The sequence below is a fragment of the Pyxicephalus adspersus genome, chromosome 8, assembly GCF_032062135.1.
Source record: "Pyxicephalus adspersus chromosome 8, UCB_Pads_2.0, whole genome shotgun sequence".
NCBI lineage: Eukaryota > Metazoa > Chordata > Amphibia > Anura > Pyxicephalidae > Pyxicephalus > Pyxicephalus adspersus.
The window spans coordinates 4,899,831-4,913,458 of NC_092865.1; the positions used below are offsets into that span (position 1 = coordinate 4,899,831).

Below are 13,628 nucleotides of genomic sequence, written 5' to 3' on the forward strand. Positions count from 1 at the left end.
GGAGATGCTGCACAGGGTAAAGTGACAGAACCTGGATATGTTCTGAATATGGGAGTAAATGAGAGGGCAGCCATCACCAGGTAATCTTCCATAAAAAAAAATGAGCAGTAAATTTGCTTGGAAAACTTTTTTAACTTTTCTGGCCAGTCCAAAAATCTACTCAAATATTGGGATGTTAAAGTGGAACTAAAGTGAAAAAAAAAAAAAAAAAATCACACTTACCTTTAATTTCTGCAGATCCCACGATCATGCTGGAGCTTTCCTCGATCGGGTCTCACGCCATCCTGGGTGCTGCTACCTTCGCCCTTCTTCTGGCAAGTCATCCGATCTCGAACTGTGCCGCACAAGATCAGGTGATGCAGCCTGCTGTAAAAAGGAAAAAAAGAGCGCTGATCTCACTTCACATGCGTGAGATCGGCATCTCTTTCCCCTCAGTAAAGGAATATGCCTGGGATGTGTGTATCCTGGGAAGCTCTGCACTCCCATTTGGTCTTTATCACCACAAAAGAAGAGGTGCTGCACCCATTTATAAAAAAAGGGTGATGCATTAAAAAAAAAAAAAAAAAAAAGGAGATGCTGCACAGGGTAAAGTGACAGAACCTGGATATGTTCTGAATATGGGAGTAAATGAGAGGGCAGCCATCACCAGGTAATCTTCCATAAAGAAAATGAGCAGTAAATTTGCTTGGGAAACATTTTTACCTTTTCTGGCCAGTTCTAAAATCTACTCAAATATTGAGATGTTAAAGTGGAACTAAAGTGAAAAATAAAGAAAATTACACTTCCACAGTCGTGATGGAGCTTTTCTCGATCGAGTCTCATGCCATCCTGGGCGCTGCAATTTTCACCCTTCTTCTTCTGGTAAGTCACCCAATCTCGAACCGTGCAAAAAAAATTGTAAAAATTTGAGTTTAGGTCCGCTTTAAAGTAACCAAATGCTGCAATGTGTGCAAATGTCAGCAGTCCCTATCATTGGACCATGGTGAAGGGATGGGGGAGAAAAGTGAGCAGCACCCTAATGTGCTCTCTATTGTATTTGGAGAAGGAGAGAATTATGTTTTTGCACTGGTTGCTCTGACGAATACACATTATTCCTACTTTACAGATAGCTAAGTGGAATATGTGGTGAGAATAAGCGTATCAACAATTTTAACACTGGGAAAAAAAAGTCACTTAACAAATCTTAAAGTGGTTTAAAACATCTACTGTGCATCCACACAAAGGAGGAGGAGAAGAAAAGCAGTTCATTTATGTCTGGGAAGGCTGCCCTTGAATGCATTAGCCAAGACAGTGAAGAACGTTTAGCCAGCTGGCACCCATGACGAGTTGGAGCCGATGAGAGCCAATCTGACCACTGGTACAATGCAGTTCAGCAGGTAGGGATGCCATGTTCAGGACGGGTGAAGTGCTGGCAGTCTGTTATTATGGGAAGATCTGTGGGAGATGGCTAAAGTGGAACGTGTTACCGGAATGCCCACCGAGTGAGGGCAATATAAAAATCCTACACAATCAATGCAATACCTAAGCATTAACAAAACTTACCTTTGCATTGCAATCTGCAGCCACGCCAAATCAAACATCAAGCAATCCTTAATATACTGACTATCGCTCACCAGCATTTGCCATAAATCCTATATATAGAATTTTCTTTTAACATCCACATTATACCCACCTGCCATGGGGTCATCGTTGGCTTTTGTTTTGGCCACACCAACTTCCATTATCTATACTATGATGCAGCAGCGAGTACTTCATTATGGATATATCATAGTTACATAGTAAGTCAGGTTGAAAAAAGACCATTAAGTTCAACCACTAGGGAAATAAACATATCCCAGATATAAAACCCTATGGACATAGTTGATCCAGAGGAAAGCATAAAAACCCCGGTACAATTTTCTGTAACAGGGGAAAAAAAATCCTTTCTGATTTTATGAGGCAATCAGATATTACCTGGATCAACAGTCTGTTGTCTTAACTATAAAACTTTAATACCCAGTAATATTTTGTGCTTCTTGAAATTATACAGATTTTTCTTATATTAATCTATAGTATTTGCTGAAACTACTTCCTGAGGGAGCCAATTCCACATTTTAATAGAGCTTACAGTAAAGAATCCCTTCCTTATCCGAAGAATAAACCTCCTTTCCTCAAGATGCAAAGAGTGTCTGCTTGTGCTTTGTAATGATCCTACAGTGAATAATCGGGAAGAGAGTTCTCTATATGAAGCATTTATATACTTATACAGAGTGATCATAACCCCCTTATACGTCTCTTCACAAGGGAGAATAGATTCAGTTCAGCTAATCTCTCCCCATAGCTGAGCTCCTCCATTCCTTTTATTAGTTTAGTTATAAGTCTCATATTAATTTTGTATGCGGCATATTTTGAGCATTATATTTAGTTTTCAGCACATATGCAATCAAGGCACCCCTAAGGAAGCAGCATATTTTCTTTAACTGAAAAACGTGTCAGCCTAAGCCTGACTTGTGGACATAATGTGTGGTTAATGCTCACTTTTTAGTCACAATGGACAGTTTTTATTATTTGTGTGATTGTATCTTAGCACATGATGGGTTTGATATTGTTCTGAATTATCTACATTAAATTCTTTTCATTGAATCCCATGTTTGAACTTCTAACTTTTTAACCTATTTTTGTTGTAGACCATTTTTGACCCTGATGATTTCTGAAGTCATTTGATATTTGTTATCAAATGTTTGCAATCCTGGACCAGATCCCTTCCAGCTTTGCTGGATCACCCAACTCCACTGATGAAAGTGTATCCTCTCCAGCCATGGAGAGCTTTAATAAATCAGGCCCAATATTTTTGGTTTGTAAACTCAAAAATTTTTATATGCAGCCAGGGTAGCTGCGCAGGACTTATAGCCAATGCCTTTGCTTACGTGTATACCTCACAACTTGAAGTCTTTTTACACAAAGCTTGAAGTCTATTACAGACATCCCCTGTGACCGGAGTTTCATCTTTGATGAGGACCTTCCTGAGGCACATAAAGTAATACCATGGCTGCAGCTTTTCTCTAGTAATCTAGAATGTATTGCCTGCTCTGATGATTTTTCTATACCATTTAAAGAGTATCTATGTTGGATGCAGTGGAGCAAATAGCAAAATGTGTAAAATACTACAATAGCTAGCAGGTTCAATCGTTCAAAGACATGGTTTGAATATTGGCCTGTAGGTATTTGAGTGTCCTGCAGAGACGGCCTGAACCATTATGGAGTGAATAGAACTCTGATTTCAGGTCTTGTACTCTTATCTAGCATTAGTTCCTGACCTCACAAGTGACAGAATAGGCACACATTTGCACAGGCGCATTCCAAAATCTTATGAGAGCCTTTCCAGAAGAGTGGAGGCTGATATAGCCACAAAATACGGCTGATTTTATTCATGCTCATGGTTTGTAATAGAATGGGAAGCACAACAAAAATATAAGCTCTGCATATCATATGCAATCTTCCCCTAATCCTTTTTGGAACCTTCTGGGACACCTAGATGCCAGGTGATCTGTAATGTAAAAAAAACAAAAAAACAAACCCCTAGCCATTTGCTTGCTGAACCAGTCCGAGCAGAGCTTATATTTTTGTTGTGTTTCCCATTCTACATTTTATTACAAACCATGAGGATTGATATAAAGTCTGATAACTTTTAACACCCTCCACCTTACTGGAAAGGCTCTCCACAAGATATTGGAGTGTGTCTGTGTACCCATTCTGTCACTTGTGAGGTCAGGTACTGACGCAGGATAGGAAGACATGACCTGCAATCAGAGTTCTATTTCACTTCAACAGTGTGCAGGACACTTAAATTCCTCCAGGTCAAACTAGTCAAACCATGTCTTGAACAATTGATCTCAATCATGTGGGGGGGGCACATACTTTTGTCAATTTGTATTAAATAATTTAGCTCACCTTAGGTACGAGTCTGTCCAGATGTTCTGCTCACCTCTCGTGCGATGGGTGAGTGGAAAGCCATTCAGGAATACGAGGCTCGTCCCCCAGATCTGACACCACCATCATCTGTTTCCAGAACACCGAACTTGCCCTTACATCAATGCAGGCCTGGGGACAAACCAGCATGTTGTTAGGACCTGAATTATAAAAATGATCACAATGATAATTTAAATGGGAGAACAACTGGGAGATGGGGGATCAGCAGGAGGAACCGTTGAGGACCCAAGAGATTGAGCCTTCCAGTAGAGTCATTTTCTGCAATGACTACCGGGAAGATCTCCGAGGTACTTCGCTGTTCTCAGTGGTTCCTCCAGTTAGGTTCATAAATATTTGGACAGAGACAACTTTTTTCTAATTTTGGTTCTGTACATTACCACAAATAATTTTAAGTGAAACCACTCAGATGCAGTTGAACTGCAGACCTTCAGCTTTAATTTAGAGGGTTGAACAAAAAGATTGCATAAAACTGTAAGGAACTAAAGCCTTTTTTAATACAATCACTTCATTTCAGGGTCTCAAAAGTAATTGGACAGTTGACTCAAATGCTTTTTCATGGGCTGGTGTTAGCAATTTATTTGTTGCGTCAACATCAATTAAGCAGATAAAAGGCCTGGAGTTGATTTGAGGGTGGGCCGCTTGTATGTGGAAGATTTTGCTGTGAAAAGACAAAATCAAGTTTTGGTTTCTGCAGAGACTTTGGGGAAGAATTCTGTGGTCCCCCTGAGCTATCAGTACTTTCTTCTCCTAACCTGATGTCACCAAATGGAAATAGTGGGAACATTAAGGTCAGCAGAAGGAACTGGTAAGGACCCAGGAGATTGACACTTCCAGAAGAGTCATTTTCTGCAAAGACTTTGGGGAAGATCTCTGCAATACCCCACCACTCTCAGTGATGCCAACTTGTAACCACGTCACTGCAGGGGAGAACGGTGACCTGCAGAAGAGCACGAGCAACCAGTAAGGATCCAGGAGACACCATTGGTTTCTGTAGAGACTTTGGGGAAAATCTCTGTGGTCCCCCCCAGTTATCAGTGCTTGTTTCGCCTATCCTAAGGAAACAGTGGGAACATTAGGGTCAGCAGGAGGAACAAGTGAGGGCCCAACAGACTGACTGCAGAGACTTTGGGGAAAATATCTTTGGTCTTCCTTGACTCCCAGAGAACTGTCACCCTACAACAACAGATGCTTAAGAAGGGACCATTATTGCTGAACCATCAGAGATTTTACATTAACAACATTAACATGGTAAAACCAATGTACTTAAATATGTACCCTAAATGCACAATAGTTTTTCCTGCCAAAACCTGTGCACCTTTTTTCGTCCACTCCTGGGATTCCACCACCAATGCCTACCAATGTAAGTGTATCATCACTATTCACTAGGGCAGCTCTGAAGCTTTCTGTCTGCATCGGCAGGCATCTAATCAGATGTGTATATGGGGTAAGGAATACCCGTGCACTGCATAGGTAATCATTTTATGCTACTTTGTAAAGCTGCCAAGTAGAACTGTTCTCAAACACTGCAGAAAAAAAAATTTCATAAAAAAAGACTTTTTATATATCGGTGTAAAAGCAGGACTAGCAGGTGTCACAACATGACCTTTCATTTCCCAATTAAAGCGTGACGGACGGCAGGAAAAGTGGCGGTGGTTTCAGCGATGGCAGCACAGATGGCAGCTGTGATTTAATACGACAGACAGGCACATAATAGTGATACATCGCAGTGTAATATTGCGTGTGCGATATTCCTCCCCAGATCCTCGTCCCAAATCCTGATGAAGAGAATGACAAAATGGCCATCAAATCATAATCTGGAATGATGAATCGACTTTGGCTCCTCCGCCGCTTACTTGAAATTACTATATCAGCCTGATCACCCTCCATTTTCAGTCTATTGTCATTATAATTCCCTGACTTACCAGAAATCCTCATTTCTGCATCATGAAAAACTTCTGATTTGAAATATGCTCTGTTTAAACATCAAAATTTACCATTTGAACCCAGTGGGATGATGAAAGTTTCTTGCCGAGTATATTTGTATTTTCCGCAAGGAACTAGCTGCCCTGCAAGATGAGTGCCTATTGGTATATTTTCACCTTCTCAATGACCCTGAATATAAGCCTGTGAAAATATTGTCCCCTGTATTCCCTGGTTTAGGTACCCGACCACCCTTGACTTGGATCATCCACTAGGCATCATAGGCAGAAGCCTAGAGTTCAGGAGGTATCTGACGGAGGGTGAGATACCTACCTCACTTATAGCTTTGATCCTAGACCACAGGAGTCAGGTAGGTATCTGGCGGAGGGGTGGTGGTGGGGTACTGGATACTATCTTCATTCTGCAGCAGAAAATATAAGAGTTTGTAGGTCTATCAGGAGGCAGCGGCAAAACCAGAGGAGACCCAATCCCCACATCCCACCCAACCAAGCACATGCAGCCAACTTGTACTACATGTGCTTGCTGATGCAAAGTTTGAGCTGCCACATATATGTCTGGGTAAAATAAAAAAAGCAAAACTACCTGGTCCATCTCTGCAATATATTTTTGATTAACCCTTTCCACATTTCATAACAAAAAAAAAGTATAACCTACTCCAAACTTCCTGCTGCACTGACATTCCAATCACTAATGTCAGATGTGTCATCTGGACTACAGAACTCCATTTACCACTAGCCCTCTGCATGACTATATTGGGTTCTTTGCCAGTAAACAAAGCTGCTTTTTTACCAAAAGTCCGCCTATTATTATTATTATTATTATACTACATAGTATTTATAAAGTGCCCACATATTACGCAGCACTGTACAAAGTCCATAGTCATGTCACCAGCTGTCCCTCAGAGGGGCTCACAATCTAATGTCCCTACCATAGTCATATTTTATTATCACAATCTAAGGTCAATTTTTGTGAGGTAGCCAATTAACCTAACTGCATGTTTTTGGAATGTGGGAAGAAACAGGAGTACCCGGAGGAAACGCAAACACAGAGAGAACCTGCAAACTCCATGCAGTTAATGTCCTGGCTGAGATTCAAACCTGGAACCCAGCGATGAAAAGGTCAGAGTGCTAACCACTGAGCCACCATGCTGCCCTGGAGTTTTGGCCCCTTTCTAGAAGATGTAGTTTTGGGGTGGGCCTACATCAATCGGAACTGACCTCTCAGCAGCTACCAATGCAATCCATGATTTCACATAGAGTTACAAAAGCTGACATAGGGAGAAGCAAAGTGTGCCACTGCACAAGGGCCCTAGACCCTCTGCATCCAACAGGGCCCCCCACGGGAGTAATGCAGGGACACTCCATATCAGTTCTGCACAGGGGCCCACCGTTGAAGTGTTCTCCCCAGCCCCTTTTAGCTGGGCGCACCAGCCGGCACTTTTCAGTAACCACCCGGCTGTTTTTGGATGATTACTAAAGCGTTGGGTCACAATACAGGGGCTGTCATCCACCTACAATTTCTTACCAGCTTTAAAAAATTCTGGATTGAACACTGTGTTGGCAACATCTGCCACTGTGTAGAGGGGTAGAGGAAAGTATTCTCATTTTTATTTTTTTTTCATTTATTATATGTCAACATATCACAGTGCTGTACAATAAACAGGTTCTGCTAATGACAAACCTACAGTACACCTAGTACAAACTAAGATGCAGGATAGGAGGCCTGCCATGCCCAACAGAGCAACAAAGCCAAAGATCAAGAAAAAGCAAAATTAAGCTGGGTGTGGATCTATGCAAATCTCTCCAATTGGATTGTAAGCTCTTCTGGGCAGGGTCCTCTCCTCCTCCTGTATCACTGTCTGTATCTGTCTGTCATTTGCAAACCCTATTTAATGTACAGCGCTGCGTAATATGTTGGCGCTATGAAAATACTGTTTAATGTTAATAAAATCTCAGGACTGGGTGGATGGAAATACAAATTATTTGCCAGGTAACACAGATCCCAGATATGTATTTAGCAGTTTGCCCGGAGATCACCTTTGAAAAAGACAATAGAATAGAGAAAGAGGAGACCAATGTCCAAATTTAAGTCTCAGAATGCAAGTTGCCTGACTGTGCCTTTGTCACGGCTTTAATACCACAAATAATAATTTTGTAAGGAGATTTGCAATGGGTTCCTCTATATTTCTCTCAATCTAGGTTTTTTTGGCAGTGGAGCCCCTCTAACTATTTTTTTTCTGTTTGGAATTAAACAAAAAAAGAGCAGGAATACGCTCCAATGTTAACAATGAAAAGGAATAAGCTGTAATGAGATTTCCATTTGACTGGCGTAAGATCTGCCTATGAAAGTAGGCTATTACGTGACTTTTAAAATTGATTTCTGGAGTGATTGAGTAAAGTAGGTCATTTAAAGACGACTCCACAGTCAGAGCAATCAGCGGCTGAGACGGTGCAGGTGGATGTGAGAGCTAAGAAGCTTGGACTGGGAATTGTCGTCTACAAAAAAAAAAAAAAAATGCCTTGTGTGCGGTGTTGGCGGATTTCGGGAAGAGGCAAAGTGCACAGAATTTGGAAGGACAAGCGTCTGTCTCTCCCATGGGGGTCTCTAACCGTGGTGGATTCTGTTCTGCTAAATGCTACATCTCCCTTTTGTTTCACAGAGCAAATTGGGTTTTAACTCTTCTCTGGACGGCCAATGCAGTATTTATATAGCACCGGCATATTATGCAGCGCTGTACAAAGTCCATAGTCATGTCACTAACTGTCCCTCAAAGAAGCTCACAATCTAATGTCCTTACCATAGTAATTTGTCTTTAATACGGTCTAAGGTCAATTTTGGGGGAAGCCAATTAACCTAACTGCATGTTTTTGCAATTTGGGAGGAATCCGGAGTACCTGGAGGAAACCCACACAAACACGGCGAGAAACTGCAAACTCCATGCAGATATAGTCCTGGCCGAGATTCGAACCTGGGACCTAGCACTACAAAGGCCTATGTGCTAACCACTGAGCCACTGTGCTGTCCTTAAATAAATTGTTTAGAGAACAGAGAACAGCTATATAAACATATTAGCATCACCGTACAATTGGTGATCCATTGGTCCTTCTTTGCACATCAAAAACAAAAAGTTTTAGCTCGACAATGCAAGCTTGCAAGAGCAGGGTCCTTCCCTCTTCAAGTTCACTTTGTCTATTCTGTACTTGTTCTATCAAATCAACGTTAATATTACTATATCCAGAATAATACTCTTACTTGGCATGTCGCATCGCTCTAAAAAAAGGTGGGATTTTTTGCCTTCCTCTGGATCAAGTAAGTACATAGGCTTTTATATCTGGGATATGTTTATTTCCATAGTGGTTGAACTTGATAAAATTATTACACAGTATGAAAACTCGATACAGATAGCTTCTAGGCTGAGATTTGAACCTAGGACATGGCACTGCAAAGGCTAACTGTTGAGTCACAGTGCTTCAGATAAGCTTCTTATTGCAGTGCAAACAAACCAGAAAGGCGATCAGTGACAAATATAAAGACAAGTAATAATAAAATGCTGCATTTGCTACATGTTCAGCTTTCCCTAGAAACTAGATATGACCCAACTATGCAATACAGCTGCTCCCTGTACATATATGAAATTAGGGGAGTCTTGTATTTCTTTACACACATAACAGAGTGGGTAGGACGATAATATAGGAAATCAGGAGACAAGCTTTTATTGTAGGCTATGGCAGACTATAATTTCCCTTTATTAACAGCTCTGCTTTATTGAAAACCAAAGTCAGGAGAAAAATTAACAGAAAATGTAAATCGGCTTTTTTGCATTGACTCTTCCTTTTCTCACAACCTTCTTGTCGTCAGGGGAGATCAGCGAGGGGCATGGACTCCTGGAAGCGCTATTTGCAGTCTGCGGAGGAGATGTTCGCTTCATTAGATGCTTTGTGTCCCACCGTGACAGAGGAATTAGGAGAATCTACTGCCCATTATGTCTCTGCTAGGGTTTTCATGGCTCTAATATGTTTCCATTAAATTTACCTGCCCTGCCTCCTACAGACAGCTCATAAGAAGGAAGGTGTATTTATAGCTCCTTTCCAGTTACAAGGCGAGTCTATATCAGTCGTTCCACAATAAAGAGAATTCAGGATTGCTGAAAATCATAGAGGACGATGGACAAAGAGAGGCTTAAGGGATAATTTTGCACTTTTTTTGCCTTCGTGTCCAGACTGAAACTAGACCTCCTTTCTAGAATAACACTTACCTTGATGGTGGCCGCAACCTCTATTGGTATGCCATGGCAGCAGATGGTGCAATATAGGCCCCCTTTGACTTGTTTATGGGGCCGAGTCCCAAAGATCCCATATAAATCTATAAAAAGCTTCTGTTAGGCTCGGATATGCAAAAAAAAAAACCTCATCGTGGCGCCAAATGCAATTACACAAAAGTGTGGCTGTAAATGTGAATCCTGTACACAGTAACCTCCCGAATTGACATTTCTGAGGCTGACTTCCAAGCACCGTGTATGTGAGATGATAACACGGCGAGGGAGACTCGTGGGAATGAAATCTGGAATTCAAAGCAGGGTTGGTATTTGCATGTGTACAAGCTGCCTGACAAAGGAAGTTCTTTTGCTGCAGTTTGTTCACCATCATGCCAGACAGACGAGCTGAAAAAAGGGAACATTTCATCAGGGTGTCCGTCCCATCAATCTGTAGTTGGACTGCGGCTCTCGTCCCAGACAATCCTTCTCTGCCATGACTAGTAATGGACTCTAGTAATGGACTAGTAATCTACACACACAATAAGGATCAAACAGCTAAATACATAGATAAAATGAAAGACATTTTATCTGGTATTTTGGTAGTGGCCCCTGTATTGTGACCCAATTTTTCAGTAACCACACAAAAACAGCCGGGTGGTCACTGAAGTGTGCTGGGTGGTGCGCCCGGCTAAAAGGTGCCAAGAATGCTGGAGCTCATCATCAGTAAAATCTATTTATCAAAGCTGCTTCTCCCTCTTTGAGCGCTGACGGGGAGGCTGTTGAGTAGACAGATACCGACTCAAGTTCAGCTGCTTGAATTAAAATAAAAACAACAACTAGATACATAAAATCTAATGATGTAAAAATGAATCTGATTACAGCTGTATTAATCTGGAATTCCGACAGCATGTTAGCCATGGGCACTCCCGGATTTGCCTGGTACAGCTCCAAAATAGTATGCAGACCTCCTCATATGGAGCATTTTGAATTAAAAGACCAGCAACCTTATTTGCAGACCTTCTCCTAATGAAACATGGATCTCCTCCTACATTGTAAGCTTTTCAGGGCAGGGTCCTCTCCTCCTCCTTTGTCACTGTCTGTTTGATCGCTGCCCAGCTGTCAAATTTTGCTGCACATGTGCATACTGGCTTCTTGCAACTTCTCACCTGCTCGATTGCCACCTGGCTGTCAAATTTCCCTGAGCTGCCTATGCTTGTTGCAAGGGATGCATGGAAATCCTGGCTGGGAATTATTACATTTCTGCCCGCTTGCGCAGGGACTACATTATCTCGGCCTAGCCAGTAAAGGTAGGTTTTTCAGCATTAGGTAGACTGAACAAGAGTAACTTTACTGGCAAACATATTGTACAATAGTGAGGGGATACAATAGTGCAGTAAAACAATAGTGCAATAGTAAATTGACCAATGGATGGTAATGGACAGAGTGTATCCTATTATCTGGTTATTTGGGACTCATTGCTACGCCCAAATTGATACGAAAAAGTCTATAGGTAAACATCCAAATATAGGGATTTTATATATGGATTTAACCCAACGCATTTCACAAAACAGCTTGGCTTCCTCAGGGATAAGTAAAGGCTTGCAAAGTGTAAGATTTACAGAGGGAGATTACCACCCAAAAATAGTAACAGCAAAAGCTGTCTTTAAATGCAGCATAACGCTTAGCTGAAATTAATATGCAGCAGAAGGAGGCAGCATACGTCTGTTTGATGTGGCCCTCTAATCCTGAGCTTGCGACCATAAGTTTTTCTGTTTCAGGTCATGAGGGGTAGACAGGGGATCCACTCTGTGTGAATGCGTGAGATTTACTGCAAAGCATTATAGGAACTAGAACAAAGAGGGGGTGAATGGAAAAGAAGCCGATACAGAACAGGGTGGCATGGGAGCGAAGAGAAACCTCTCAAAAGGTTCAAAGAGATCGCCATACTTTGTGTAAAGATAATTGTGTATTACTTATGTGGAATTTAAATTTGAATGCATGTGTTCAATGTTCTCTTACCTTTGCAGCGAGTTCAATTCCAACTTTATCAGCTTCCGTCTCCAATGTCCGGCTGAATGGTCTCTCTAACACATACTGCAAGAAAGAAGATGGCAGATTTCAGACTCTGGTGGGTTTAAAACCTGGCCAAGACACATTCAAGTCAATGTCTGCAAGAAAAGAATGAAAACCCCCCTGATGAATCCTGAGGAGGGTTATTATTACTGCCCGGAAGAGTATGACAGGCCCTGACCTATCGGAGGTTGGACTGTAAACCGATGAAATAAATACATCTAATAGGAGGCATATATCAGCTCCTGGCTTTGCTGCAGTCTGACGGAGCAGGAAAGTCAATATTCAATTCAGCCGCACAAGTGCTGATTTAATCAGGCGGCCCGCAGTGCAATAATCTGTGTGCAAGGTGCAGCAGACTTTGGTTTACTTTAGTTTAATAAGGACAAAAACTGTATCAGTCTGGTCACCACAATACTTTGTTAATGTGGGAAAGCCTTGTATATATCTGTCAATGACAGCTGTATATCACATCCAATTTCAACCTACACAATTCCTTCATTACCTTAATCAATTCACATCTTCTAAATATTCATAAAATAGAGTTTATTTGATATTAAAAACAAAGATCTATATCTTTCATATTAAACATGTAAATAGACAATATATATCCAGTCTCAATTTTCTACGCGTTTTGCAGAATTTGCTTCCTCGGGAATTGTGAGGTTGGTATCACAAAAATGATCGCTTGTTTAAAAACATCAAAAATCATTCATTGTCATCCATTCTGGAGATGATATACTTCCTAAAGGCGTCAGATAGGCAGAGCTTGCACCCGCAGACACCCCTCAGCCTTCCTTTTATTTGTTTCAAAGGGCAGTCAAACAGATAACGTCTACAAAGTCACCCATATTCATAATATCTCTCCCAATTTAGTTTCTTTCTATTTGCTGACTGGTATTGCCACAATTCTTGCGGTTTTCCCCATATAGAGTTTGGTGGCGGCATTCTACCAACAACCCCAGCCACCAAACATTATATGGGGAATATGACGAGAATATGAATAGGATGGGGAATATGACAGCAAATAGGAAAGAAACAAAATTAAGAAATGCATTTTGAACGTGGACGTCTTAGGATAAATTATCTGTTACCATTTCTTTTTATTAGTTTTCTTAGGTCACAAATGTGGACCACATTCGAGCAATGAGTATGGATGTTTGTAGTCCCCACCAGTAAAGAATGCGACAAGCCTGTTAAACCAATGCAGCCAGGATGGGACGATCGGATCTGTAGGTATTCTTCTTGAGGGAATCTGTCATGTACCTGAACTTGTTGTTAAAGTATTTGTATGTTCCCTGCAGCAAGATTAGCTGCAACCCTTTACTTTTTCCCCATCTCCTTCCTGTAGACTTGCATCAAGTTCTCAGAAATGGGATTCACAGACCAACAT

The 13,628-nt window shown here is 41.3% G+C and overlaps 1 protein-coding gene across 1 annotated transcript in view; it reads right to left on the reverse strand.

Moving 5' to 3' along the window:
- OMA1 (OMA1 zinc metallopeptidase) overlaps positions 1–13,628 on the reverse strand; it is a 48,188-nt gene that overhangs the window by 9,349 nt on the left and 25,211 nt on the right. Inside the window, exons 7-8 of the mRNA XM_072419354.1 lie at positions 12,185–12,259; positions 3,931–4,080 (exon numbers count right to left, since the gene is read on the reverse strand). Coding sequence (XP_072275455.1) covers positions 3,961–4,080; positions 12,185–12,259 — 195 coding nt within the window. The 3' untranslated portion in view covers positions 3,931–3,960. The remainder of the gene's footprint in view (positions 1–3,930; positions 4,081–12,184; positions 12,260–13,628) is intronic.